Source organism: Ovis aries, chromosome 4, assembly GCF_016772045.2.
Source record: "Ovis aries strain OAR_USU_Benz2616 breed Rambouillet chromosome 4, ARS-UI_Ramb_v3.0, whole genome shotgun sequence".
NCBI classification, from domain to species: domain Eukaryota; kingdom Metazoa; phylum Chordata; class Mammalia; order Artiodactyla; family Bovidae; genus Ovis; species Ovis aries.
The window spans coordinates 11,652,793-11,679,821 of NC_056057.1; the positions used below are offsets into that span (position 1 = coordinate 11,652,793).

The 27,029-nt window shown below is 40.4% G+C and overlaps 1 protein-coding gene across 1 annotated transcript in view; it reads right to left on the reverse strand.

Annotated features, from left to right (window-relative positions):
• Nucleotides 1-18,787, reverse strand: part of CALCR (calcitonin receptor) — a 113,366-nt gene extending 94,579 nt beyond the window's left edge. Inside the window, exon 1 of the mRNA XM_027968454.3 lies at nucleotides 18,591-18,787. Coding sequence (XP_027824255.2) covers nucleotides 18,591-18,620 — 30 coding nt within the window. The 5' untranslated portion in view covers nucleotides 18,621-18,787. The remainder of the gene's footprint in view (nucleotides 1-18,590) is intronic.
• Nucleotides 18,788-27,029: the final 8,242 nt, after the last annotated feature.

Here is a 27,029-nt window from a genome sequence, read left to right on the forward strand (position 1 = left end):
TAGAACACACAATTCTACAAGAAAATCGGTCTATCAAAATATAGTCCGCTGAAACTTTATCTTAGTATACGAACATTCTCCCATGCCAGTACATATAGATCTAGGGCTTTCCAGGTGGTGCTGGTGGTAAAGAATCCGCCTACCAATGCAGGAGACAGACGCAGGTTAGATCCCTGGGTTGGGAAGTGCCCCTGGAGACGGGAATGGCCACCCACCCCAGTGTTCTGGCCTAGAGAATTCCATGGACTATATAGTCCATGGGGTCGCAAAGAGTTGGACACGACTGAGCGACTTTTTCACTTTCGGAGGAGGCTATGGCAGCCACTCCAGTATTCTTGCCTGAGAATCCCATGGACGGACTAGCCTGGCGGGTTACAGTCCATGGGGTCACAGAGAGTCAGACACACTGAAGCAACTCAGCACGCATGCAGGCACATATAGATCTTTTCACTCTTTTCAAATGACTGTCTTGTATTGCATAATACACATATGCCATAGACATTCAACAGTTCCCCTATGGATTGGTGTTAGGAGTATCCATCTTTGAAGAATTACAAATACTTCTGCCAGGAACATTACAGAGGTATTGACGGATGTATACAGAAAGACCTCACTTCTCTAGGGTAGATGATAAAGAGAAATGCTAGGCCACAGCAGGTCAGCATTTGTAATTTTGACAAGTCATACTAAAATCACCTGTGTTTCTTTGATTGTTAGTGTGGCTAAATGCCTTATTATAATAACTTTGGCCATGTGGTTCATCTTCCATGATTTATAATCTTATTTTTTTTTAATTGGACTTTTTAATTTCCTAACCTTTCAGGTGTTTTGTATTAAGCTCAGAACTATAACACCTAAGTAGCAACAAATACATTTTATCCCTTCTAGTACATTTACAGTTTTAATTTTCACACTTAGACCTGCAATACATCAGTATTTATGAGTATGGTACAATGCAGACATGCATTTTGAATTTCTCATCATTTCACCACTGATTTGAAATGCCAGTGTTATCATATGTTAAATTTCAAGGTGTTTCTGGCCTCTTTATCCAGTCCCATTCATCTATTTATGCTTTTCTGTGTCTATATCATGGTATATTAGCTATTTCCGTTTCATGACATGTTTTGACCTTTGATAAGGCAAGACCCTGACTCCTTTTAGTCTTTTGGTTATATTTACTTGTTTACCACCCATCTTCTGCATTAGAATACTTTCTGGGAAGCATGGCCTTGTCTCTTTTATTACTGTATTTCAATTGTCAAAAACAATGCTTAGTCCAGAGTGAGCACTTAATACCTGTGGTTTGAATAAACAAATTTAAATCTAAGTCTCTTTTACATCCATATTTTTTCTTTCTCTTAAAACTTTTTTTATTGTTAAAACAAATATAGAAAACATAAAACAAAAAAACACCCTTATAACTACTGCCCTGTATCCAATGTTTAGAAAGAAATAAAGCAATTTCTGTCTTTTATAGAATCATCATGCCAGTAGTCATAGTTTCCAAAGCTGTCGTGTTGGTAGGATCTTTATTTCTTTGTACACCAAGGTTTGACAACTGTTTAATTATCTGTACTATTTAAAAGTACATTATTCTGCCATTTGTTTCAGGAAGAAAAACAGCTACTTCCTGGGACTTCCACCTTTAGTGGTCAGCTCGATTATTTCGTCTAAAGCATTTTTATTACCTGATATAAATCTATCAGGCCCGAAGCTAAATGCTGTGACCACCCCTCACCACTTCTCACCTTTAGGTGTAGTGAAGAGTTTCTGGCAAAAGACCTGGTACTTGAAAAAAACATTTTGAATATTTGTACTCTTTACTTTTCATGGAGCATCTTTAAAAAATATGTTGGCCTTTGAATACAAATATTTTCAAGCCCTTTTCATAATCAGTGCATTTGATAATTGAGATTCCTAAGTGTAATCTTTCTCTCTCTCATTCTCTCACTGGTGTCCCTGTCTCTTGAACAACTTTCCTTTGGAGGTCCAGCCTTATTATCTTCCCTGTCACATGGCTGACAGACCATGTGACAAGCTCTCTGCTGCACAACTATACCCCACATCACAGGAAGATATGAAACTTAATATTTGTTAAAATTCTTTAAATTCAAGATATTTATTCTCACGACACATTGTGTATTCCTAAACACTTGTCCCTGAATATATTAGAAGCAGCTGTTTAAGATCCCAGATCACTAATGAGCTCAAAGCAAGAGATGGAACTCTAAATTAGAGCCTGCTATATTAAGAGAAAACCCCTCTGAAAGAAAAGGAATTGGTTTTCCTTCCTCATTCACGTGCTCTGAGGACTGAAACATGTCATACTTCTCCTTTTTCTTAAAAAGACAGAAGCTTCTTATTCTTTAGCATTATGATGGAAACAAAGCTTCTTTGTGAGCAATCATTGAAATGCCTACTTTTTCTAATCTGCCATTGGCAATCAAAGCCACGCTGTCTTCTAGGGGGGATGAAGTTGCTCTTCAGGTGATTTAAATAGAAATAAACAACACACTGATGATCAGTGTTTGTAATTTAGAAAAAACGGATCTGCTAGTTCTGGACTAGTCACACAATGAGGTCTTTTTTTTTTTTATAGACATAAAAGTCACGGATCCACTTTCAAATTTTATCTTCCCATGAAACTGATGACCTTCAGTGACTCCCTCCCTTATGTCCGGCAAGATCTTACTTTTTATTATCATCTGGTGATCTTTACAGTTTCCATTCCCACTTGGCTTTGTTTTACTGTTTTTATTGGATGGATATATGCAATCAATCATTTTCATTTCATCTGATTTTCCTGCTGATAAACTTATGTACTGTGTCCATATGGACAGCATCGTCTAAAACATACATCTACAGAATAATGGAGGCACATTTAAATCAATGGGATTTCTCAGGGGTTTGCCATTAGTGGAATTGTGGTGTGGGATAGCAGAAAGAAGGTTTGGGGTTCACATAAAATTGTGGGTGAGGGGTAACCAAGGGAAGCTTTGGGCTGTGAACAGAACTAGGCTCAAGCCCCAACTTTGTTACTAAACTAAATGGATTCCTTTAGCACACATTTTAAGCTGAGTTAAAGTTTTCTTTTCTATAAAATGAGGATCAAAACAATTATAAAACAGCAGTTACTGACTGCTGTTTATCTTGTGTCATTCTTGACACTTTTCCTACTTTATAGTAAATCTATAAATAATTCTTTGATAGAAATAATTCCTTCTTTAAAGGAAGCGGAGTTAGCTAAGCGAGGCCAAAAAAATGCTAATAAGCAGTACATTCTGCAGTATCCTTTAACGCATGTAGTGCATTATAGAGTGTTGAGTGGGAATCAAATGAGATACTGAATGTGAATTTACTTCCTAGATGCTGTGTGCTTCACTCAGCCAAGGCTTAGGTGTTCTGTATATGAAGAGGGCTATACTGTAAAGATATGTGTATTCACTGATACCATTTCCTTTCAAGTATAACGTGTTTCCTTGAAAATTTTTTAAAAACTCTAAAGTGGTACTTACTAGCATAAGAGTTAATCTTGGGAAATTTTACAGAGTTTGCTTTCTGTACCACTCTTCATCCCTAGCAGTATTCTTTTTCAGAAAAGCCTTGATTTCAAAATTTATTAATAAGTACAATTCCTCTCCCCTTGTCTCCAATGTGAGGTAGGGGACATAGGGTTGATGAATTCATAATTTTTAAATAAAGAGTCTTTTAAAAACCTGTCATCAACTGTTATCATCCTTAGATTAAAAAGAATGGATTTTTTTTTTTTTTTTTGCTCCAGAAAGGGATGAATATATCTCAGAACAAAGCACAATCCTTTAAACTGAACACACTTAGTGGTAGGACAAACTCTTGACATGCTCTTTGAGCTTTTTAATTTTGCTGTCAGACAGTGAAACCTCATCATGGATCCACACGGGTCATCAGATGAAATCTGAGAACTCCTATTTTAAAGACCATGTGGGACTGTGAAAGATCATAACTGAGCAGCAGACAGACCTGGGTGAGAAAGTATGTTCTGCTTTTCATAGCACAGGATGGCGTGCCGCTCTACCATGGGCTCTGAAGTTTGGCTGTTTGCACTGAAATCTTGCCTCTGCTTCCAGTTACATCATCTTTCCTTATGTCTTTAAGGCTCATTATTCCCGGGAAGTAAAAGGAGTATAATAATAATGCCGTGATTATTATGAGTATTAAATGGGATAATTCACTTAAGAACATAGTAAGCCCTCCAAAATGTTAGTTTTTAAATTAATCTATTATTAACATATTATTCATAATTACAATTATCTTTATTTATTTTCTTATTATTCATTTATTTAGCTTCTTTGATTTTCAGTTTACCTATCTGTTAAATGGAAATAAACATAGCTAGCTTGCAGGATTGTTGTGGAGCCTAAATGAGACAATACGTGTTGGTGCATAGAACGGCATTTATCAAAAGCCCGATACATGGTAGTCCTTACAATTTTTTGTGGCATCTCTCTTCCACATTCCCCTAGTGCATGCATAGTTGGCAGGCGGTCCTTGACATCTCCAAGCCCCTCTTTGGTGTTGTACTTGAAACTCTGTCCCAGCCAATCCCTCCATCATCTGCCTAAAAACTCACCTGTCCCATCTATTTGTCCCTTAAGGTCCTGAATGCACCTGAAAGCAATTCCATCAGCAAACTGCCTTGGGAAAGTTTTGAATGTTATTTAAACAAGCACACTGAAAAATCCTAAAAGCAAAACACATTCGTGATTATCACTTAAAAACTCAGCAATACCTATTTCGGAGCTCAGCTTAAAAGTATTGTGAAGATGAAAGAAAAAAAGACAAGAGACTCAAAAAAATTTTTTTTTTCCGGCTTGGAAACAATGAATAATGGTAAGACCAGATACGATTGTTTTCTCTCCTGCCTAAGTCTATGTTCATGTCCATCAGCCTGGACAAATCAAGGGGGCCCCCTAAGGTGCCATCTAGCTCCCCACATTTCTACCTGCTAGTTATTACAGGGGTTATGTCTGGATCTCGACCCTTTCTTTTCTTTATTGTGGGGTGGCATCTGGCAGTTGTAGATTCTGGACAGTGATGAGATCAAAAGGAAGAGTAAATTCAGCTTATACTGCTATGATCTGATGGAGACTTCTCCTTGATAGAGAATGTCCTATTTTCTTTCTAATACATACCTCCAAATCTAAAATCTGTTCAATGCACCATGGTATGAAACTAGAACAGCTGTTTTTTCCTGTCCCCCCAAAACATCTGACTAAGGGGATAAAGGGAAATATCTATGTGATACCGGAGGTGTCATATTTCCTGTATTTCTTCATCTGTATGATGAAGGGGTTGGATTAGGACCGCTAAGATCTTCTCTAATTATCTGTAAGAAGATGCATACTAAGGAGCGGGGAAAAGGTAGTTTTAGAAGATTGATAAGTGGCTGTAACTAGGTGTTAAGAATCTGAATGAAATTTGGGGACAGGCACACATGACAAATGGATGGTGAGAGACAACTCTTATTGTCAAAACCTGGTGTTATTAAAACTTTGGGTTTTATTCTGAATCATTTAGCTGGGCATTTAAATAAATATGAAGAAGGACTTGAAAGTATTGTCCTTGTTATGCTAAGAGGTGGTACAGACTGGAAGGGGGCTGGAAAAAAATCGTTGAATCAACAAAGAAAGGTTCCATCTCTCCTTTCCAGCTCCAAACTGTTACATCAGAGTCAGTCCGCTCTTCTTCAGTTTGTGAGCCAGACTGCTCTTTGGCTTTCTGGCAGAGAAGAACTTAGGCTAGGATTAAATAAATTATACAAGGCAGTGTCTACGAAACTTTGGACTTCTGCTAAATTGATTAGGCTAATTTGCCTATCTGAAGGTTCCCTAAACAGAATAGGATGTGCTCTGTTCTGCAACAGACACTGATCAATCTTCAGAAGTATTCAAGACAAGTTTCTGTGTTAAAGACCAAGTGATTTCTTTCTTTTTCTTTTTCTTTCTGTTCTCAGAGGATATTTTGTGTTAACTGAGGGTAATATAAATATTTCTCTGTAATATTTTGAGATTGATAAAGGGCAAAGATGATCCTGAGTCCTTTTATTTTTCTTGAGTACTTAGAATGTAGTCTGGAGAAGGAAATAGCAACCCACTCCAGTATTCTTGCCTGGAGAATCCCATGGATGGTGATGCCTAGTAGGCTACAGTTCACGGGGTCGCAAAGAGTCGGACACGACGGAGCGACTTCACCTTCCCCTAGAATGCAGTATCATATCAAATTGATACAGTAACTATTAAGAGTAGATTTTCTTTTCCAACTAGATTGAAATAAAATAAAACTGCTTCTCCTGGTGCTGTATGCACATTTCCACCCCATTCATGAAAGTGATTACACTTCATACAACTTTGGAGGATTAAACCTTCTTCCTGTATAGTACATTCATTTCCCTTGCCTCTAAAATGATAACCTACTGCTGGAAAAATGACCTGATTCACAGTGAAACTGGATAGGCTAATGTGAAGCAGTTAGGTTCTAGATCAATATTCTGTGAAATACCCCAGAAACACATGTTTTCCATTCTTTCTTTCATTATTCTTAAAATGAGCCGTAACAGTGGAGGGGGAAAAAAAGCTTTAGACTGAAACATACCACATAATAGAATATGTGAAAAACTAAAAAATAGTAAACAAAAGAGCTAAAATGGATATTAGAAAGGAAAATAACTGCAGATATGGTAAATAAACTAAAAACATATCAGAGATGGTAAATAAAAATCACTTGCAAAAGGCTGAGCAGCTTGAACACGGAAACACACACAGATTTTCCTTTGACGATCTGAACAGATTCCCCACCTCCTCCCCCACCCCCTGCACAAGTACACAGAGTGCCAAAGCGGTCATCTCACAGGGAAATAAGGCCATTCACAACACGTGGAAAAGTGCTGCCATGCTCCAAAATAGATCTTGGAAAGTTTATCATCTTCAAGTGAGTGAATAGGAAACTTGACCATTTTTAGACTGATTAAAATTCAATGTATTTGTACTCGCCATTTTTAGAGCAATTTTTTTTTCCCTCCACATCATTAAAACCCTATATATCATGGGTTTCTGACTAATTTTCATGTAAGGAATCAAGATAAAGTTTTGAAATTCTATTTGAAACCATATTTTGCTAAGACAAAATTTTGCTTTTGTTTTTAAGTAGAAATTGCACCTTTACAATAATAGAACAAAGTTTTTGCATTTGACTCTGCTTCTTATGAATGAGATGTCAACTTGGCAAAGCGTAATTTCCCCTTCTTATAAACCACAGTGGAATACTATCACCTCGGGTGCATCCTATGACAGCTAGAGAGATTAAGATTTAGAACAAATAAGGAAAACCACTTCAATTTCTTTAATTTTCTAAAAGAGAAATCCATGGATCCTCTGTTGAAAAAAATTTTAAAGTGAAAGACATTTTGCATTATTTATTTATCAAATTTTATTTTATTGAAGTATAGTTGTTTATAATGTTGTGTTGACATTTTACATCATGATAACACTTTGACTGTTAAGCTTTTAACATAAATGTACAATAAACACATTTTTCTTTTAGGATTTACTTACTCTCTGAAGTCAGACTTCCTTCATTTTCCAGTTCTGTCCTGGGTTGGCTGTGTGTTCTTCCATAAGTAACTTACCTCTATGTGCTTCCGTTTCCTTATTGTGCAAAGGGGATAATAACTGTACCTACCTGAGAGTGTTGCTATGAAGATTAAATATATTAATATCTATAAAAGGCTTAGAACATTACTGGCTCATAGTAGGTGCTATGTAATTATTAGATCATTATTGAAATATTTCAATAAATCTATTTTATAACCAAGCTTCCTTGAAAAATTTTAATACATACTTTCCCTGAAAATGAAAAATTACACACTTTGTTGTGAATCAGATATTGGTTAAAGTTTCACATTGGACTTTGTTCCTGTCAGTCACAACACCAAAACTTAATTCCAAACAACCTACCATGTATAAGTTGGTTATTGTGACAGAATGCCTTTTTTTCAGCTAGTTTTGCATATTGCAACTTGAAATACTTAGTGAAAAATCCTATTTGAACCAAAGAATTCATGGAAAGTTCTTCAGCATTTTACTTAGAAAAGCCTGTCTTTATATATAGGCAGTAAAGCAGGTAGGTGATAATCTTGGTTGGTAAAAATTAGATTCAACCAAGGCTGTGAACAGAAGATATAATTATGAATATTTATAAAAATGATTAGTTTTTTTAAGAAAACACATATCCTCCAAAGCGATATAGACTAAAATTAGCTCTTACAAGCCTGGATATGGTTCTGTCTCAGCAGGTACCAGACCCGTTTAGACTCATGAATATGACATCATATGGTCAATCCCACTGTGAACAGCTGCATCTAAGAGGAAATTTGAAAATGATCAAAAAGGCCCACCTGCCCCAAGCCACCCTTGCATCAGTACTTAAAGTTCCTGTTATCTTAACTTTCTGAAAAGGCAGATTTCCCAAAGATTTTCAGCAGGGTATTAAGAACTGCTGTATCACAAAAGGGTCTTGTGGCTACGTAAATTGAGAAATGCTGTGAGGACAAGATTAAATGAATATATACCTTCATTTGTTAAATAGATATTAATTGAGTGCAGGAAATAAAAAGAATCAACAGGGCAGACCCGATGGGCTTTATATTCTAATGAAGGTGATAGAAAAGAGACAAGAACGGGAAATAAAATGATTATGAACTGTTCTAACTGGTAGGAAATAATCACGGAGCTGAGAGAGAGAGATGAACAGGGCAACACAAACTTTAGAAAGCGTGATTGACTGTGGTGGGCCTCTTTGAGGGGGTGACATTTAAGCTAAGGTTTGAAGTAAGGGAAGCAGCTAGAGATGTGAAAATGAGTGAAAGAGCATCTCGGACGGAGGGAAGAGCTCCTGTGGAGGGTGTGAGGAGGAAAAAGACGTGTTGTGCTCTGGTGAATGGATCGAGCGGAGTGCGGTGGACTGAGGGGTCCCGGAAAATGAGATGGGAGCAACGAGGATGGGACAGCCAGGTCACAGAGCTCTAGAGGCCACGACAAAGAGTCGGGCAGCAAGGGCACGGGTGTGGTGGAAAGCCCTTAACGATGCTGCACGGTGGGGGGCGGGGGGGACCTGCTCTGATCTACATGCTGGGAGTTTACTTCAGGCGCTGAGCAGAGACTATGTAAGGGAGGGGTGCAAGGCCTAGTGAGCAGGCCAGCCAGGAGCCCCGGAGCAGTCCCTGCAAGGGATGACCCTGGCTGGTTACACTGCCCGTGGAGGATACAGGGCAAATAGGACTTCGGAGCTTTTAATATGCTCCAGGGTAGCATCAAGCTTCAAATTTGATACTAAAGATCCAAACTGATTTGGTCAGATAACACATGTCAGTGAATGCCAGGTTCAAGAATTACCTCCTGAATCATTGATAACGCAATTGTTTTTTTCTTGAAGAGAGTAAGGGTTTATGCCATACTAGGTCATCTGCAGATGGCAGGGTTTGCAGGAATAGGGTAAAGGAAAAGCAATTGATTTGAGGGTGGGGGCAAAAGGGAGTTGAGGGGAAGACTGTGGAAAGACAAGCAGTGGGGCTTTTTCTTAGGAGAACAGGTTTCTGGAATAAAGGGGAACACCGTGAGCCGTAGGGCTGTGGGAAAGTAAGGGAAGGGACGGGGCTCCAGAGACAGGCTGCGCCTCTTATGGAATGTAGCCCAGGGCCATTCTTATTCATGTGTTTAACGCTCCATGTGGTCATCTCTAAGTACATTCATGCAAATATTTGCCTGTGAATGTTCTTGACTCCCCGCCCTTTTGCAGACTCTTCAGGGAGAGCACTGGGCTTGGAGTCAGAAGGCTGGAGTTTACAGGGCAGCACTGTCATCTACTGGTGGGGAAGTACGTCATCTCTGCCTCAGTCTGCTCTTTAGCGAAAGTGTTCGACTCCAGATCAAAAATACGGATAAAATATTAGCTACCGAGAAAGCGTATGGCATCACCTCAAACACTAGGAGTGCCTTTTCAGAAATTAAAATGCAGCTTAGAGAGAGACAACTTCCAGCGTTGATATATGCTGACTCCAAGTTGCCACTACTCAAATCTGCCCCAATTATTAACATTTCAGCAGCTGAGAAGAAAGGCCAAGTTTCTCATTGACCTTCTATTCACTAAAATGATATATCTAATTTGCAAGAATATATGTTTTCCTCATTGGAGGCAATAAAATCATTCTTGTTTTGAATGAGGAAAAGAAGCAAGCCTGTAAAGTCTCGTTGTTCTTGAATTGGCCCTCGAGCAACAGTGATCACTCACCACTTTGCTGGGATTTTTTCTTTTGCCTTAATGCCATCTTTGCAGTCTATATGATGTTAGGGATGAAAAAGTGTTCTAATATTGTTCTGACTTTTTAGCCCTGTGGTGGGTCCAGGTTTTAGTTCCTAAAACCCTAGTGGGTGTGAATGAGGTGTTAAAGCAATTTGCATTATTGCGCTCTCTGTGCCAGGCGGGAACTTCTCTGAATCTTGGGCTAAAGAGATCCCACCTCGATGTCCATAAACACTGACATTTTCTACACTCTCCTGCTTGTAAGAATTCTGTCAGACTTAAGGTTAGCAACAAATAATTATGCTGAAGTTTGGGTTAATTAATGTATGAGTTGAGTCCATTTGAAATTTAAATTTGGCAGCAGTACACTTCACCTGTCCTTTTTTCCCTTGTTGCCCAAGTTGACTTTATGAAAATCCCACCAGAGAGGAAATTTCTAAAAAATGGCAGAACTTTCCTTTAAAACTTATCATCAAAGTGATAACTTTTTCCTAGTCTAGTCCTGGGGTAAGTGCTATTACTTTTGGGCTCCAGAAAGGGATAAATACAGTTTTCATAGTCAGCGGACACCAAATTCATATTTGTTTACAACAAATTAATTTGCTTAGTTCATAGAAATAGTCTGGGTCAGACATAAAAGCCTAAAGTCCTAGAAGAACTAATGTCACATTTCGCTGCTGTGCAGGAAATTCTTACATATATACATAGCTACCTAGAATGCCCACTTGGCATATGGCGTGAACCAGGGGAGGCTCAGGAATGCAGACGAATGCGTCCAAATTCCTGGGCGTTGGTTACTGAGACAGGCTTAGTTCCTAAAACCCTAGTGGGTGTGAAAACTGAGCTTGACACCGCTAGAGAGACTGACTTATTGTCCATGGAGAAGCGCTCCCCATTCCATTGGTTATTACAGGCTCTGATCATTCAAGACAATTCATATATACAATTCTAATAAAAGATGTCTAAGTTGTCATCAAAATTTCATTTGACTGCAGTTGTGAAATAAACCAACCTTTTGGCATTAGGCAAACAGGCCTGAGTTCCAGCTCTGCCGCTTCCAAGAAGCTTGGTGAGCCTCATTGGCTTTCCGTGTCTCTGCTTCCTCACCTATGGAGTGGGATTGATAATCTTCCATAGGACTGTCATGAGAAGTGACGGCACATCACTCTCTCCAGCACAGTAGGACTTCAATGAATTATACGTAATTATTTTATTTATATTCCTAACGTGAGAATTAATTGCTCCCAGGATGTCAGTCCATATTGGTATTATGAGAGAGGTCAGTTCTATTTTTTCCCTTTTCTACAGAAAATAAATACTACTTAAGTAGCTTCTGCCTAGTCCAAAATGCACGGGTGAAGTAGAAGAATCCACTCTGTGATTAAGAAAGTGTAAAGAGGCTGGTGGGAAACGCTTCTGCATGCCTAAACAAAATGCTATGCTCTGAATAGGTAAATTCTGTTTTAAATGCTCAATGAAGAAAACAGAGTTGGCTCTTCCAATCAACACCAACTCAATCCGGAAATAAGAGTGTGGATGTAAGAAGCTCTGAGATGTGAATGGATTATTGATTTGAGAGAGAAGGGGCTAAAATCTGTAGCAATATTGAGCTGATACCATAAAGGTGGAAAAACTTAAGCCTCAATGTAACAAAAATAATTACAGGGAAAAAAAAAACATGGCCATGTTTAGGTAAATTTAACCCATTTCTCAAAGAGAAGAGATGGTTTCTTGTGTGTGCTGAATACGGGATAAATATGTGACTGTCCTTTTTAGTATAGTAGGGAAAAAAACAACAACAGATATTCCACAACAGAAAATGGAGAATAAAATGCCATTAAACAAATATAAAATGGTATACTTTGTGATCCAAAATTGGCATCTTTCACTAGTATAATTCACTTGTGCAGCTTCTAAGTACACACATATTCTGGGAGACATTTGGGGGCCGAAAGAGGATATTTCTAGATACACTGTTATATCAAAGAGATTAAGAGTTTATTTCAATGAATGAATGACAAGAGGGAAGAATCCTTTATACACACAGAGGCACACACACAGGTGTGCATGCGCGCTGCCTCCGGAAGCCCCAAGGAAAGAGATGTCACAGGGTGTGATATCTTGCTTGAAAGCAGGGGCATTGATCACTGGAAAGACTTTAAAAAGCAGCAGTATTTCAGTTAAACTATCGGGAATTGTCAGATTTCAAAAAGGGGAGATAAAGTAATGAGTATATATCAAGCTGACTGAAATTGTCGTGTACACTCAGCGCTTGCATTTCCTCACTTCTCGTTCTTAGTTAAATCCAGCTGCAATCTCTCAATCCTTATCCCATTTGACTTATTCGCAACATTGAGTCTAGGTGCCTGCCCACTTTATCCTCTCTGGTTTCCCTAATACAACATTTTCTTGTGTTTCTTCCTTTCATCTAACCTTTCATCTCTATCTTTATTACAGGCTCATTTTCCACTGACCCTTAAAAAATTGGCTTTCTCGAATAGATGTTCTTATTTTTCTGCTTGCTTTTGTCCCTTCATTTTTGACTCTCTCTTTTTTTTTAAACTTCTCTATAGGCTACACCCTCCATTCCTACCCCATCAGCTGAAATAGATATATGATTGTCTCCCAAACCTGTACCTTTAGTACAGAACTCTCTCTTTTGAAATGCATTTCTGTATCTACTTCTATTGGACATTGCCCACTTGGATAAGCCAAATGCATCACATTTCTAATTAAATTCTTTATCTGCCTTTCCCAAAATATTATCTGTCCTACGTGAAGGACATCCATCTCTCCTGTAATCTGCATAATCTCCTATAATCTGAAAGAAACTTGAAATTGATCACACCATCGTTCCTTTCCCTCACTGTTCCTAGTTCACATTTCTATCATTCATCAACTACCCTTGCAGACCCCTGTAAGCTCCTGCTTTTGTGTTTTGTTTTTCCCTTTTTCTTTTCTATCTCCACCAAGGTGACTCGAATTGTTTCTCCTCTCTGTTACTGCAGAAGGTATTTTGATTAGTCCTGGCAAGGTCCGCAGGGTCACAAGAGGCTTCCATGCCGCTGTGCTAAAGGGTTTGCCCTTCATCATGAGGGCAATGGGGATCCTTGAAAGAGCTAAAAGAGGACATTTAAATAATCAGATCTGCCATTTTGGCACATCAGTCTGGCTGAAAGATGGGACGCGTATTAGAATGGAAGGCAGATTCCGTACTGCTCTAATACCGGGTTGGCTCGGCAAGACTGGATCTTGTCGGAGCTGTAGGTGCTTCTCCCCCGACCCCGGGCCTTCGACTCCGTGTCCTGCATTGCAGAATACCTCCTGGGTGCCTCTGGATACCTGCGGCTTCTTGCAAATCACCATGTTGGTTCAAGCCTCCAGGGCTTTTTACTGTCTGCTGTCATGCCTATAACACAGCTCATCTCTTCCCCTGCTTATCTGGCTCATTGTTTTGTCACTTAAATGCTGAATCATGTCCCCATTTAGGGTCACCTCCCTTGGAACGCTTCCACGGTGTCCAGCTCGGGGTTGTTCCTCCCTGGGCAGCGCTCACTGGCGTTTGTCTGTTGGAGTACTTACCCCACGGGTCCGTGATTATCTGTTGGGTTGTCTGACTCTTCCAGTCTCTGTGAAGCCAGGAACTGTAATTTGTCACAATATTCCCGGACTAGGACGGCAATGGGCATTTAGTAAATATTTATTGAGTTTTTAAATATGAACAAAGCTATGAGGATGGTAATTTGTTAGACGTGTTACTGGGGAATGTTGAATATGTTTTGAAGGACGGGGAAGGTGATATTTGAAACGCCAAATTCTGAACTACCAGACAAATAAAAGGCAAGAATTAGGAATGGGGCTGCCGGAAAAAAACTAAAACCAAAGTCAAGCAGCTCTGCAACTAAACCATTAATGTAAAGGGGCCCCCTCCCACCCACACCACAATTCTGAGGCAACAGAATATCAATTCAAATTGCCCGCTGAAAATTTTCATAAGGGCTGAAAATGAAGGAGAGACTGGATTCAATTTTTGTGGCATCACTATGGCTTTGGAACTGGAATTAGGAAGCTGTTGAGCTTTTCTACTTGGCTTAGATAGGAAGGATAAAAGGAGATCACATCATGAAAGCTCTTCCATGCTAGGCTGAAGAGTGGTTCTAAGTCTTAGGCTCCCAGGGCAATCACTGAATAATTACGAATACAGGGGGACAAAATGGGAGCTTAGTAAACAAGTCTGACTGTGCGTGTAACACTGAATGCATTACAGAGAGACTAAACATGGCTGAATATTTGGGGAACATTTAAGTATTTTGTTAAAGGTAATAAGCTTAAATGAGAGGGGTGGCAGTGAAACTACGCAGAAGAAAAATGCAGCCTCCATGAGAAAAATCTGGAGTAGCCTTGAGACTTGATAAAACAGAAGCAAGATACACATTTGCAAACAGAAATTTTAATGAAATAGAATGGTTAAATACTGATTACAAAAGCAGAAAATACTTCATGGAGCCAGATACTTTATTTCTTTGAGAAACAGCTCCTTGGGTTTAGAGTATTTGTATTATTCCTCTACAGAGAATACCAATTCATATGCTACTTTTAATAAAGAGAGGTTTTTCATTTGAACAAAGACATAATCTTATACTTCAGGTACCCAGAGGAACCCTGGGGTATCCTGCAGTGCAGGTCAAGGGCATGGAGCCGAAGGCACAGTGGGAGAAGCACAGTCAGCTTCCATGAGAAATGGTCTTGCAGAGCCGGCTGGCTAGCTGGGTATTAGACACCTTTAACTGCACTCCTTGATCCACGATTCTGACAATAAAAATTTTCTTAAAAAAAAAAAAAAAAAAAAGCACTAAACTACATTCCAAACAGACAACACCCTTTTTGGAAAAACAATTAAAGAAAACCGCACTAGCAAATATTGAGAAATAGATTCTGATGACATTTTCTATCAATTCTTCCCCCTCTCAACTTCATTGCTAAAATAAAATTATAAAAACTTAACACCTTTCCATATTACTAGTTTTCTACACTCATAAAGTGAAGGCAGAAACATAAGTTAATATTATTTTCTGTGTTTTGATAGAAAACAAGTTAATACCATGGTGACAACACAAAATATTATCACTTGGTTTGTAATACTCATTTGTAATTTGTTTTGTAATACCCATTATATAGACCTCTATAAGATCATATCAATGCTGAAAAGCACAGAGTGGTCACATAAAATAATGCTTTTAATTGTAATTAAAAAGTTGAATAAAATCTCATAGCTGAGTGGAATATTACTTATGTATTGGTCATTCTCTACTGACCTTGAGGACAGGTCATTATTTGTTTAGATACCTTCAGGCTTAATGGAATGCTTGGCATATCATAAATAATCACAATGCTTTTTGAATAAATGACATTTAAAAAATATACCACTTACATAGAACCTACTATGTACCAGGCACCTAATCAAAGTGATTTACAGACATTAATTCATTTAGTTCTCTTTAGAAAAACCTGATTTCATGAAGAGAATTAAGATACGCAAAGGTTATATAATTTGCCCCAAACCATACAGCTTCTTCTAGAAGATGGTAGTCAGGCATGAAACTCAAGGAGAGCCCTGTCACAATCCGTGTTCTTAATTAATACTGCTTTGTGAAAAATGCTGTCTTTAAATTAAATAGATGTACATATATAAATATGTGTGTTAACTTTATTTTATAACAGCATTGAACTTAGAAGACCAGGGTTCAAACACACATTAGATTTACTCAGTTTGTGGCAAGTTTGAACAAGTTTGAACAAGTTCATTAACCTAATGGGTTAATTTCCTTATAGGTAAAATCGAAAGAAAAGCTGGTACCTCATAAGGCTACTGTAAGCTTTAAAGAAAATAATTTACGTGAAAATACTAGACTATAGTCGGCACCGGGTTATGCTATTTGGTGTGCCGAGAAACATGGTACTATTTTCTTCTTTTCTGCCTTCAAAAGGGTACATATTTGCATATTACACATCATATAGATCTTAGCAAAAAGGAGACCAAATTCTGTATTTGGTAAAACATTGTTTCCAGTAGCTCTTAAAACTAGAGTTAATTTATTAAACCATTTTCTGGACAGTGAGATAAGCTTCAGACTCAATAGCTTGTTTTTTAGAAAAAAAAAAAAATATATATATATATATACACACACCAGAAACCATTATGGTTTAAACATCTACAATCAATGGAGGAAAAATATATATTTCTTCTATTTGGGATATAAGGTTATAAATATTAAAAATAAAATTAGACCCACAATAGAACATGAGGCATTTATGTTCCAAGACTCTCCGACATCACCCGACTCTACCAAACCTGACGGGAACCGCCTCGGTCAGTGGTTCCCAACCATGGCTGAAGATTACAATCACATTAAAGAAGCCATCACAATGTAAACCCCCTCATCAGATAATCTGATTTAATTGGTTTGAGGTAGGGTCTGGGCATCTTTTTTTTTTTTTTTAAGCTCTCCCATTGATTGTAATTTGCAGCCTGAGTTGAGAACACTGGTTTAGGTTATCATTGAAAACATCACCAGTCTCTTATTTCCATTTCATTTTTACTCTAATAAAAACCAGCAGTAGATAATATTTTCATTCATGTCAACATTGAAAGAATCTGAGAAGTTCACTAAGAATAGAGTTTTCTTCGACTTCGAGCATCATGAAACAAAAGAACTCTAAGATTATTTATGTGTTCTTGTGAATACGTTATAATAAGGATTTCACGTTTACCATATTGGGTATGTTGGTATGGTCAATAAATAAACTTCGAGTACTTTACAAGGATTGACTATTATTCTTGTGGCTATAGTTTCTGAAATTAACTGTAGATTAGAGGCATGGGACCAAAGCAAATCCCGACCAATGGATGTTTTGACCCATGTTAAAATACTGAGTAGAAATGAGTGCGCACTGAGAATACTGACTTCAACTGCAAAGCTGTTTTGCAAAGCTAATCACCTTAGACCCTCTCATAACGCCAGCATAGAAAACCAGCAGTTTTGACCTTTTAAAGCTGGGTTCCAACTGGCCACAGACTAGGCTACCAACATGCTATTACAAATGATACTTTATACATTCCAAAACACCAAAGCCATTCCTACAAGACTAAAACCATTAAAATCCCACAACACTAAAACCATTCCTACCATTGTCTCTAATGGTAAGTGAAGGTTGCCCAAATATATGGACTATTTGTTTTTCTATTACCATTTAAGACACACTCAAACTTGGACACTCTGCTTTCTAAAGATTAGTTCCAGAAACTACGTGGCCACACTTTGGTTTATTTTGAACATTTCACTTTCCATCACCCAATAATGCAACAAATAACCTTGAATAGACGATTTGGTTCAGGTTAACTACGGCAGTCAGGGTCTCCTGAAGATCGGCGATGGAACCCTGCCTTCTAGTCTTGCATGCGCTATGCAATATTAGGTTAAAGCTTTCAGACAGAACTTTTATTAGACAGTTCTGCAAAATATAGCCTGAATCATGGGTTAGAAAGATAACTGGATTGTTAATTTTTGACTTTGACTGGATTTCCTTGGACTGCAAGGAAAATGAATGTTTCGGGAAGATAGAACTAATATGTTAGAACTTTTCTTGAAGTCTTTCACCCGGCCTTGGAAAGAGCATCATGAAAGAGTACCCTTTTGGAAGCTATGCACACAACATATTTTTCCTAATAGGTGTGAAGAATGGCTGCTATGCATAAATGATTGTTGAAAATAATTCTCTGTAAAACATGACTTAACAAGTAACTCCATTGACCACTGGGCTCATTACCAATATCAAGAACAACCAAGACCCATCACGTAGATGCCAGTATCATCTGTTTGTTAATAAACACTTCTTAGAAAAAATCCATAGCGTTCAGCCCCTCACTGGGTAATTTTTCAGACTCAGGAAGCTGAAGAATGAAACTTTTAAGGGAAATTGACATTAACAGCAGAGTAAAACTCACACACAGTCAGAGGACTCGTCAACATGACACCCTGAGTTTCAGCACCTTCCTAGGAAAGCTAGCTTTCCTTTAATCAGGGGTAAGGAGAGGCGACTGGAGAATAAGCCGACCCCTAATCAGACCCTCAAACACCGCAATCAAACTGCAGTCTTGCAATCAAAACCCAAGGTACCCAGTGCATCTCCACCATACCCCAGAACATCCCAGAGCTTGGAGTAAATCCCTCTCATAGCAAGACCCTCCTTACCTGGAGTATTTTCTCTGAATTGTCCTCCATGGTGGCTCAGTAGAAGCCAAGGGCGTTCGCAGGTGGTGGCTCCAGAGGCTCAGGCTCCAGCGGGCATCTCCTGGGCAGGAGACGGCCGGCCGCCGCTGGGTGCGGTGCGGACGGTGCGTGCGCACCGCTCCAACCCAGGAAGGTCCGAGAGCGGCGCGGCGCAGCCCACCCAGAGCCTGGGGGGCTGGCCGTCCTAGCGGAGAGAAAACTACGTTAGTCCGGAGCGCTCTCTGTCTCGTCCCTCTCCCGATTTCCTGACACTTTAATTCTGCTTTAAGTGAGAGTTTACCCCTAACCCCAGTTTGTATTATAGACTAAGAGGCAAACTGCCTTATCCCCGTCCTTGAGTCCAACCTCCCCAAAGTCCAGGAGGCTCACCTTCCCGGCGCCTTCCCTTCCAGCAGTGAGCTGGGCGCAAACTTCTCCCGACTTAAGTCTTCTCCTGCCCGCTCCCCCGCCCTGCCCGGCCCGCCTCCACGTCCGCCTCCACCCCCCCGTGGCAGCAGAGGAGGTGGCAGCGGAATTGATGAGCGCCAGCCCCCCCCTGTCCCCAACCCTCCCGCCCCCGTCAGCCCGCTCCTGTCCCCGGAGAGGGAGGGGGAGCAGGAGAGCTCCGAGCGCCTCCGCACCAGCCCCCTGCCCCCCTGGTCCGCGAGCGGGGCCCGCCGCCGCTGCCTGGCTGGAGTCCCGGCGGGGGGCTCACTCCACGAGCCCCCCGGAGTGCAAGGCGGCGTAAACACGAGGGGCCCGAGAGGGACCCGAGTTAGACCTTGGGGAGGGGGCAACAGTCTGGGCTGCGGACGGAGGTGGCTTTTGGGGAGCCTTGTCCCCCTCCCCCAGAGGATGCCAATTCTGCAGGGACGAGTTTCCAAAAGAACCCACCCCTGGAGATCGTGCCGCCCCAGCTCTTTCAGCCGCTGCTCGGGGGGCAGAGCAGAGCCTGCGGAGAGAGGGTCCCCAGTGGGCGAGGTGGCGAAAGTGAGATGAGGCGGGTGGGGAGGCTGTGGGCTAGGCACTGGGGTCCTGAGAGGAAGCCAGGGAAGGAGCTGGGCTGAGGAGAGAGGCCGTGGGGGTCCGGAAAGTGCGGGCAGAGCGTTCAGACTGGGGCAGCTGTGCGGAGCTGAAAGCGCAGACTGGATTCGAGGAAAAGCGCCCTTCACACGGGGGGCTGCGGGTGGGCACAGTGGCTTACCCGGAGTGAGGAAGTGAGGAAGACCCGGGTCTCGAGTGCCTCTATCCCCCCTACCTCCCGCCACTCCCAAAGCCTCTGATGCCAGGAAGAGCCTGGGACAACCCGATTCCAGGCTGGGCACAACTCCGGCTGGCGGGCGCGCTCTGGGAGGTGGGCAAGTGGGTTCCAAGGACGCACAGCCCTCAGCATCCTTTTGCCCACCGCTGGATAGAGCAAGGGAGCCGTGGATGCTTTTTTTTTTTTTTTTATTCGTCTCCTAACTCTGTTCAAGGGACTTTGGGCTAAGAAAGCAACATCCCGCCGTGTCCCGGGACATCGAAGTGGCCGTGGACCGTCCAGGTTACCATTACCGCACTCATCAAAAGAGCTAAAGGCAACGGCAGCCAACTAGGACGGGAAGAAAGCCAGACAGCAACACAGCACACTTTCCGGAACAGTCCGAGTTGCTCCTAAGCGCTCAGACGCCAGAGGTACCCTGTGAACGGGACTGCAACCCGCACCCATCTGTTCTCTCGTCCCTTCCCTGGAGAGATTACACTATAGGCAAAAGGTGCGTGTGTTTCTGTCCTATTTTGAACTCCCATTTCCCACCCTCTGGGGGACTTCGGGCACCCCAAATTCATTTGATTGGGGGTTTGCAGGGGGAAGAGAGAGTCCAGGGACAGATTTATTAGGGGTTCATTAGGGGTAAGGCAGACCTTATTAGGGGTTTTGTTTTTCCAGGCTCCTTCTCCCCTCCATAACCCACCCCCCTTCACTGCCACCTCCAGTCTGGTGACCCAGAGGGCTGTGTGTGACTCACCATGCATTCAAACCCTACAGCACCACCCCAGTGCCGGGGACTATCTCACAGTCCCTTCATTCTGAGGATCTAAGTGGGAATGATGTATTTAGCAGTAAAATATATGACTAGAAAAGGTAGCTGGACCATTGGGAGAGGAATCTTGCAAAGGAACACACACACACACACACACACACACACACACACACACACACACAGATAGTAATACAAACAAGACCTGTACAAGAAATCTGAATTCTGGACGTAGATATGAATATTCCCTCTGTGCTTGGACTTTTTCCTGGGTTCAGTAGCCCCCTGTTAACCATCTGGGGCTGACCAGCCAGCACCTACCTGACCATGCCCTCCTTTGACACGTCTCTTACATAACATGCATTATCCTTTGCCAGAGCAAACAAGCAGACAATTATTAAAGTTGTCTGAGCATCCCCTATGGTCAACTTCTGGGGCCCAAGCACTGAGCATTTCCCTATTGTAGCCCAAATCATGGCCTCAACTTTGAATCAGGAAGAATTTTTTGCCAAGTGGAGGGTGTTGCTATCCTCAGCATAGTATTATCAAGCAAACATAGGGAGATTCTTCTGTTGTAGGTTTATCCTCGGGCATCCATTATCACCGATTGGCAACTGGTATTCTGAGCAGGATGGGGCTTGGTTCCGTAAAGCTACCAAAGGTGTGTAAGACCCTTAACTGTAACTTAGAGAGACAAAACAGAAGTCTAAGAATTAGTGAGAAAATGGCATGAGTGTTTTATAAAGTAAGTCCAAGTGTGTGTGGTATAACATTAAGAGACCCAGATGAATTCAGGGGCTGATTGTAATTAGAGAATATTGGAGGAAAATAAGAGAGTTTTCTGTAGGTAAATTTCAGGGAAGACGAAATAGGAGAAGTGGGACCAAAGATGAGGCTCTCTGGCCTCTCAAGAGGATAAAATTGACCATCGGACACAGCCAAAGGGGGTTGCACCTGTTAGAAGCACTTGGCAATTACAGAGATTTAACTCTCTTGCTGTCTGAACACTGTCAAAATATTTTCTAAAGTAGATACAATGTTGTAGACCCTTGGAGGGTGGGTGTTTACCTGGGGATGGTCTGATAAGGGGACTCCGGCTGTATTTTTAGAAATACCTTGAGGCCGTTATAGGGTTCTGAAACTAATTTAGGAGGCACAGCCTACATTTTAAAAATGAAGCAGAATAGAAAATACAGAGTTCATCTCCTATGGCAGGTGTGAGCAAGAAACTTGTGTCTGCATGTGTTTACTGAGATACAAAGTAAATTATATTTTTTTCTCACAATCAAAATTATCTTAAGATACTTGTTTATAATAAGCCACACTTCAAATGGAACATCTCATATTTGCAAATAAGCCTTCGAAAAAAAGTTAATCAAAAGGGCATTCAAGAAATAAGCATCTTAAAGTGTGATAAACATTTCTGAAGTTTTCTCCGATTGCTTGTGACTTTTAAATTCTCTGTCTTTACGAGACTTTGCCCCTTTCCTTCTGTCCCCTTTCCTCTTTTTTAAAAAAAGATAGAGAGCTGAGTGACCTCTCAACCTTGTGTCTTCAGAACAAGGTTTCTCTTCCGCAAAACCAGGATTCTGGCTGTATCACTTTAATGCCATTTATGGTTTTAGACTCCACTGACTTTTCCATAAAATCATGAAATTTTTGAATTGCTGTGAGTGAAAGGAAGATTGCCTTTTATTAAAAACTAACTCTACTAAACCTTGTTCTTGTTAAATATGATTATGTAAGGGAAGGTCACATTTTGGAGGGACTGAGAAAAGTCATGCATATAAAAATGTATGCATTTTGTTATATTTGGAAGAAAACTCACTTATCAGGATAGCTGCATTTGCGTTTATTCTCTTTTGAAAAGAAATTTAGAAAAAAGATTTCTGGCCTCTCTCAGGAACCCAATTCCTAGTTTAACACCCCAAACAACACATTTTTCCTTATCTTGAAATACAACCCAAAATCTCAACACGAAATTCACTGCATATTCAATATTACCTTATGTCATGACACACTGGCCTATCTTCCCATAGGGGAACCCCAAAATACTGTATGTAGCCCTTACCCTCAAGGAACCCACAATCTATTTGAGGATGTCTGTTTCTTCCTCTTTTAGTCTCCTTCCAAACAGACAACAGCTGGTAATTATCCTTTATATAATTACCCTTCACAGCTTTATAGACCTCATCATGACAGAGAAAAGAATAATTCACCTTAATGAAAAAGAAATATTTTCTTTTTAAAACAATTTGAACTTCCACCGAATAGATCAAGCTCTCTCTCGGGTAGGGTAGTCTCCGGCTTCGATTTTCTGCGTCTTTTCCGGAAATAGGAGACAATGCACTTGTGTCTCTTCCCTTTTCATCTTTCAAAGGGTCTAACACAGTTGTGTTGCTCTGCAGACACAGTTGTGTCTCCTGGCAGAGAAACAAATTTCACTTAAACTAGGAAGTGTCTTTCCAGATTGTAGTTACACAAACCTTACTTGGGTTAACTGTTAACTTTATGAATGAAGAGCTCCCGTTAGGAGGAGATGGTAGGGACATACACCATTAAGTGGCAGTGGAAACTTCTTGCCCCATGTCTGCTAAAGTTGGGAAATACCAAGCTATTTTCTAGTTTCTAGTGAGAATTCTGCAGAGAAATTCAGAACCCAGGAGGAAACCTGTAGAGGCAAATGGTGCATGCATTTATTAATTCATTTGATAAATAATGAATAATTGAGCTCAAAATGTTTACGTTCTTACGGGAGGATGGAGATATATAATCAACAAAATAAGAAGTAGGCTGTTGATTCCAGATACTGGCAATACTAGGAAGATCAGAGGCAGAGTACCGACAGGCAGGCACGGGGTGCCTTGAGCTGCGATGTGAGCGAGATGCAGCTGGCCACGTTGAGCTCCCCGGTAAAGTCCTCGTGCAGTGTTGCTTCAGTCCTTGCTAAATGAAAATAAGGAGCACTAGGATCTGGAATATGTTCTTTTTGTGATTGTGTGTGTGTGTGTATAATGTAAAGGACTCTGTGTAATTCAATTGTATTTAATTTGTGATCAGGAACCTGGCAAATGGGAAGTATTTGACTTGCCCTAAGTGGGACAGGGAGCAGTAATTTTTGGTATCTTGGGGCTGGTCCATAGGAAGTTAAATTAGGAGTGAACCCTAACATGGTGCTAGACTTTTGGCTTGGATTGTCTCATGTCTCTTGATATGTTGACAGAGTGCTAAAATGCAAGAGAATATACAACTTCCCTCAAAACTAAGGCAAAGTCTACCTTTAATATCTATGATTCTTGGTTTTATATTTTGTGATGAAAAATCAATAGCTGTATTGAGTTTGCTTTAATGAGCACCAATCACCTACTGTATGCTAAGCTCTCAGTGCATTCTCATTTTAACTCTGGGAAGCGTGTGTGATTATTATTCTCATTGTAGAGAGATGCAGATACTGATATTTAATGGTTTGACCATAGAGCCTGGGTTCTAACATAGGCAGTCTAATATGTTAGACTGGCTTATATATGCATTTGACTGGCTTAATATATATTTGACTGGCCTTAATTCAGTAACTGTTCAGCACAGATATAGATATATATTTTAAATAAATATATACATATAATAATTTGTAAGAGTATCTTAATACGCAATTCTGTACAGATTCACATATTTTTAAATGACAGAATTTTTTTTCCCCAAAATAATGTTTCAGCCAACTCCAAACTGAACACCTAGCCATCTGAATTAGACTAGATTTTTGCCTTCTAGGCACAGGATATAGTCCTGTGACGCCCTCTAATAGAGGGGTCAGACCATTTAAACAATTAATCATAATTCAAAGATCTGTAGCAAAAGTATGTTCCGCTGCCCTGGGAGCTCAGAAAAAAGGGGATTAATTCTGTCTGAGAAGAGATTTGTTTTTACCAGTTATCATCACCCTGAAATCTAATACTCTGGCACTAACAGACTCTGATGTGGGTGGGTGAGTGTTGCAAACACAAAGCCTATACGTGCCCCCAGAAATAGAGTTTTCCTTTTTTTAAGTATTAAATAAGAGATGACATTTTAAATTACATGGTAAACATACAGAAATAAAATCATGTTACAATAGACTATGTTGTCCCGACAACTTTTCTTTGGCTGTTGTGTTTAGACATTTACAACAGATTCTTTCCAGTTCGTAGCTTAAGCAAAAATGTTATTTTGATGATAATTTTCATGACTGGGCACTTAAAGCATAGAAAAAAATGGAATCAGCATAAAACACTGAGAAGAGATATCCTTAAAACAAAATAAAAATAGAGAAATAGTGGACCCTGTTGCTAAAATTGAGACTTTAAATGTATGAACATATTTTGATAAAATTTGGAATTTGCTGTTCCACTTGCATCTACCCTGGCTGGCCGGAGGAGACGGAGAAAGAGAACAGAGGCATTAGTTCCTAAGGGACACAGTTTATAAGGGAAACAGGACTCCTTTGCATCAGGTGGGTCTCTCCAATATCCTAAAATACTGTGATTTTAAATGGTGGGAGAATGGGTCCCTGGTAGGCATCTATAAATACTTCCGAAATTGTTTTTAATCGAGTATGTTACTCAGAGAGGAAGATGACAACAAGGGGGCACACATGTTTCAAAGGTGGAAACTGAAAAGAGCAAGGAACTTTTTAGTATAAAGAGACGGCACCATGAGGAAGAACAAGGATGCAGAGGGAGAAAGGACCATGAGATATCAGGTGCTTCACCTCTGGGGTGTTTCTTAAACTACCCTCGTCACCGAGCATCTTTTGTAAGAATTGACTACAGAGTACTAAACTGGCTACTATATACATACATATTGGTCGGGGGAGTGAAAATCACATCTTCAGAACCTCATTAAACCTGTCACTTTAGCATCACCATTTACCGGCCCTGTCTTTTCTACTTCAAAGGGGGGCAGCATTTTTCCACGTCCTCTTTATTCCTGTTCTGTTTAAAGGATGCTTTCTCTTGTTATTGTTTCTTTCTGCTCATATTTTACTTTGTTTTTTAGCCCTTTTCTGATATTCTTTTTTTCCATAACTCAAAATTTCTCCTACGTATTGAAGCATGCCTTCCTCTAAGAAAGAATATCAGTTTTTATTTTAATCACTCAGTGATCAGCCAGCTAGATTCTTAGCTACTTCAAAACAGCTCTATACTATTACTTATTTTTTAAACTATTATTTTAAAATAAGTATTTTTATGTTTCTAATAAGGCTGTGTTGAGCTCTTAAAGAAATGGACAGAAGTCACCCGCTGTTTTATGCAGAGGGGCAGAATTATGAAATTTAGGGTAATGATTCTCAAATTTTAAGGTGGCACAGATCACCTGGGGATCTTGTTAAAATGCAGATTCTGATTTATCACATGGGGTGGGGCCTGAGATTCTGAATTTCTAACAAGTTTCCATGCCCACATGCTGGTTTATGGATTATCCTGTAAGTAATAAGCTTTAGAAACATTCCCTTCAAATATGCACGTCATTTTATGAACTTTACTCTTTTAAAACTTAGAAATATCTTCATGTTATAAAATACATTACTGCATGACCATGGAGAATAGAACTAATTCTGGTTTTCTTGATCTTAAACATATCTTAGCAACTATCTGTAGTAGAAGTACTGAGGACAGTGTTCTGGGAGAGGGGTGTTTTTGCTGAAGACATGACTCTTGTGTAGGAGGAAGCTGGGAAAGAAAGTTTACTCTTGGGAGATATTATAGACATCAGTCATTTTTCCTTGGGAGGATATTTGGTTTTAAAGCAGCTAGTCTCCCTTAGAGGCAGAAGGGAGTGTTGGTGGTGATGTTTGCAGTTGGTGTTGGTGATGTGGCTTCTGATGCTGGTGACTGTGGGGGTAGCGGTGTTGAGGAGGCAGGGGTGGTGGGAGCCAAGATGGTGACGCTGGTGATGGTGGCAATGGTGGCGATGATTGGATGGTGATGGATGGTGATGGTGGGAGTGATGCTGGTTGTGATGATGGCGGTGGTGATTAACTGTGCTGGCGTCGCCCACGATGGTTGTGGCAGTGGTGGTAATGCTGGTGGCGGTGCGAGTGACTGTGATGGTGGTTGCAGGGATGATGGGGATGGTGTTGGTGCTTGTGGTGATTTGGTGGTGGTGGTTATAGCTGTGATAGTGGTAACAGTAGTAGAGGAAGTGTTGTGGCAGTCATAACGGTCGTAGTGGGAGTGTCAGCGCTGTAATGGTGCCACGGTGCTCGAGATGCGGGTAAAAGTGTTAGTGAAGGTGCTGGTATCAGCTGCACTAAATACAAGAGCAGCAAATCTCGGTTTTCAGTTCAGGTTCAAGTCATTTAATATCTCTGCGTACTTTTGCAGATTAATGTCTCTGAATCTCAGTTTTCTTAAAAATGGCGATAATA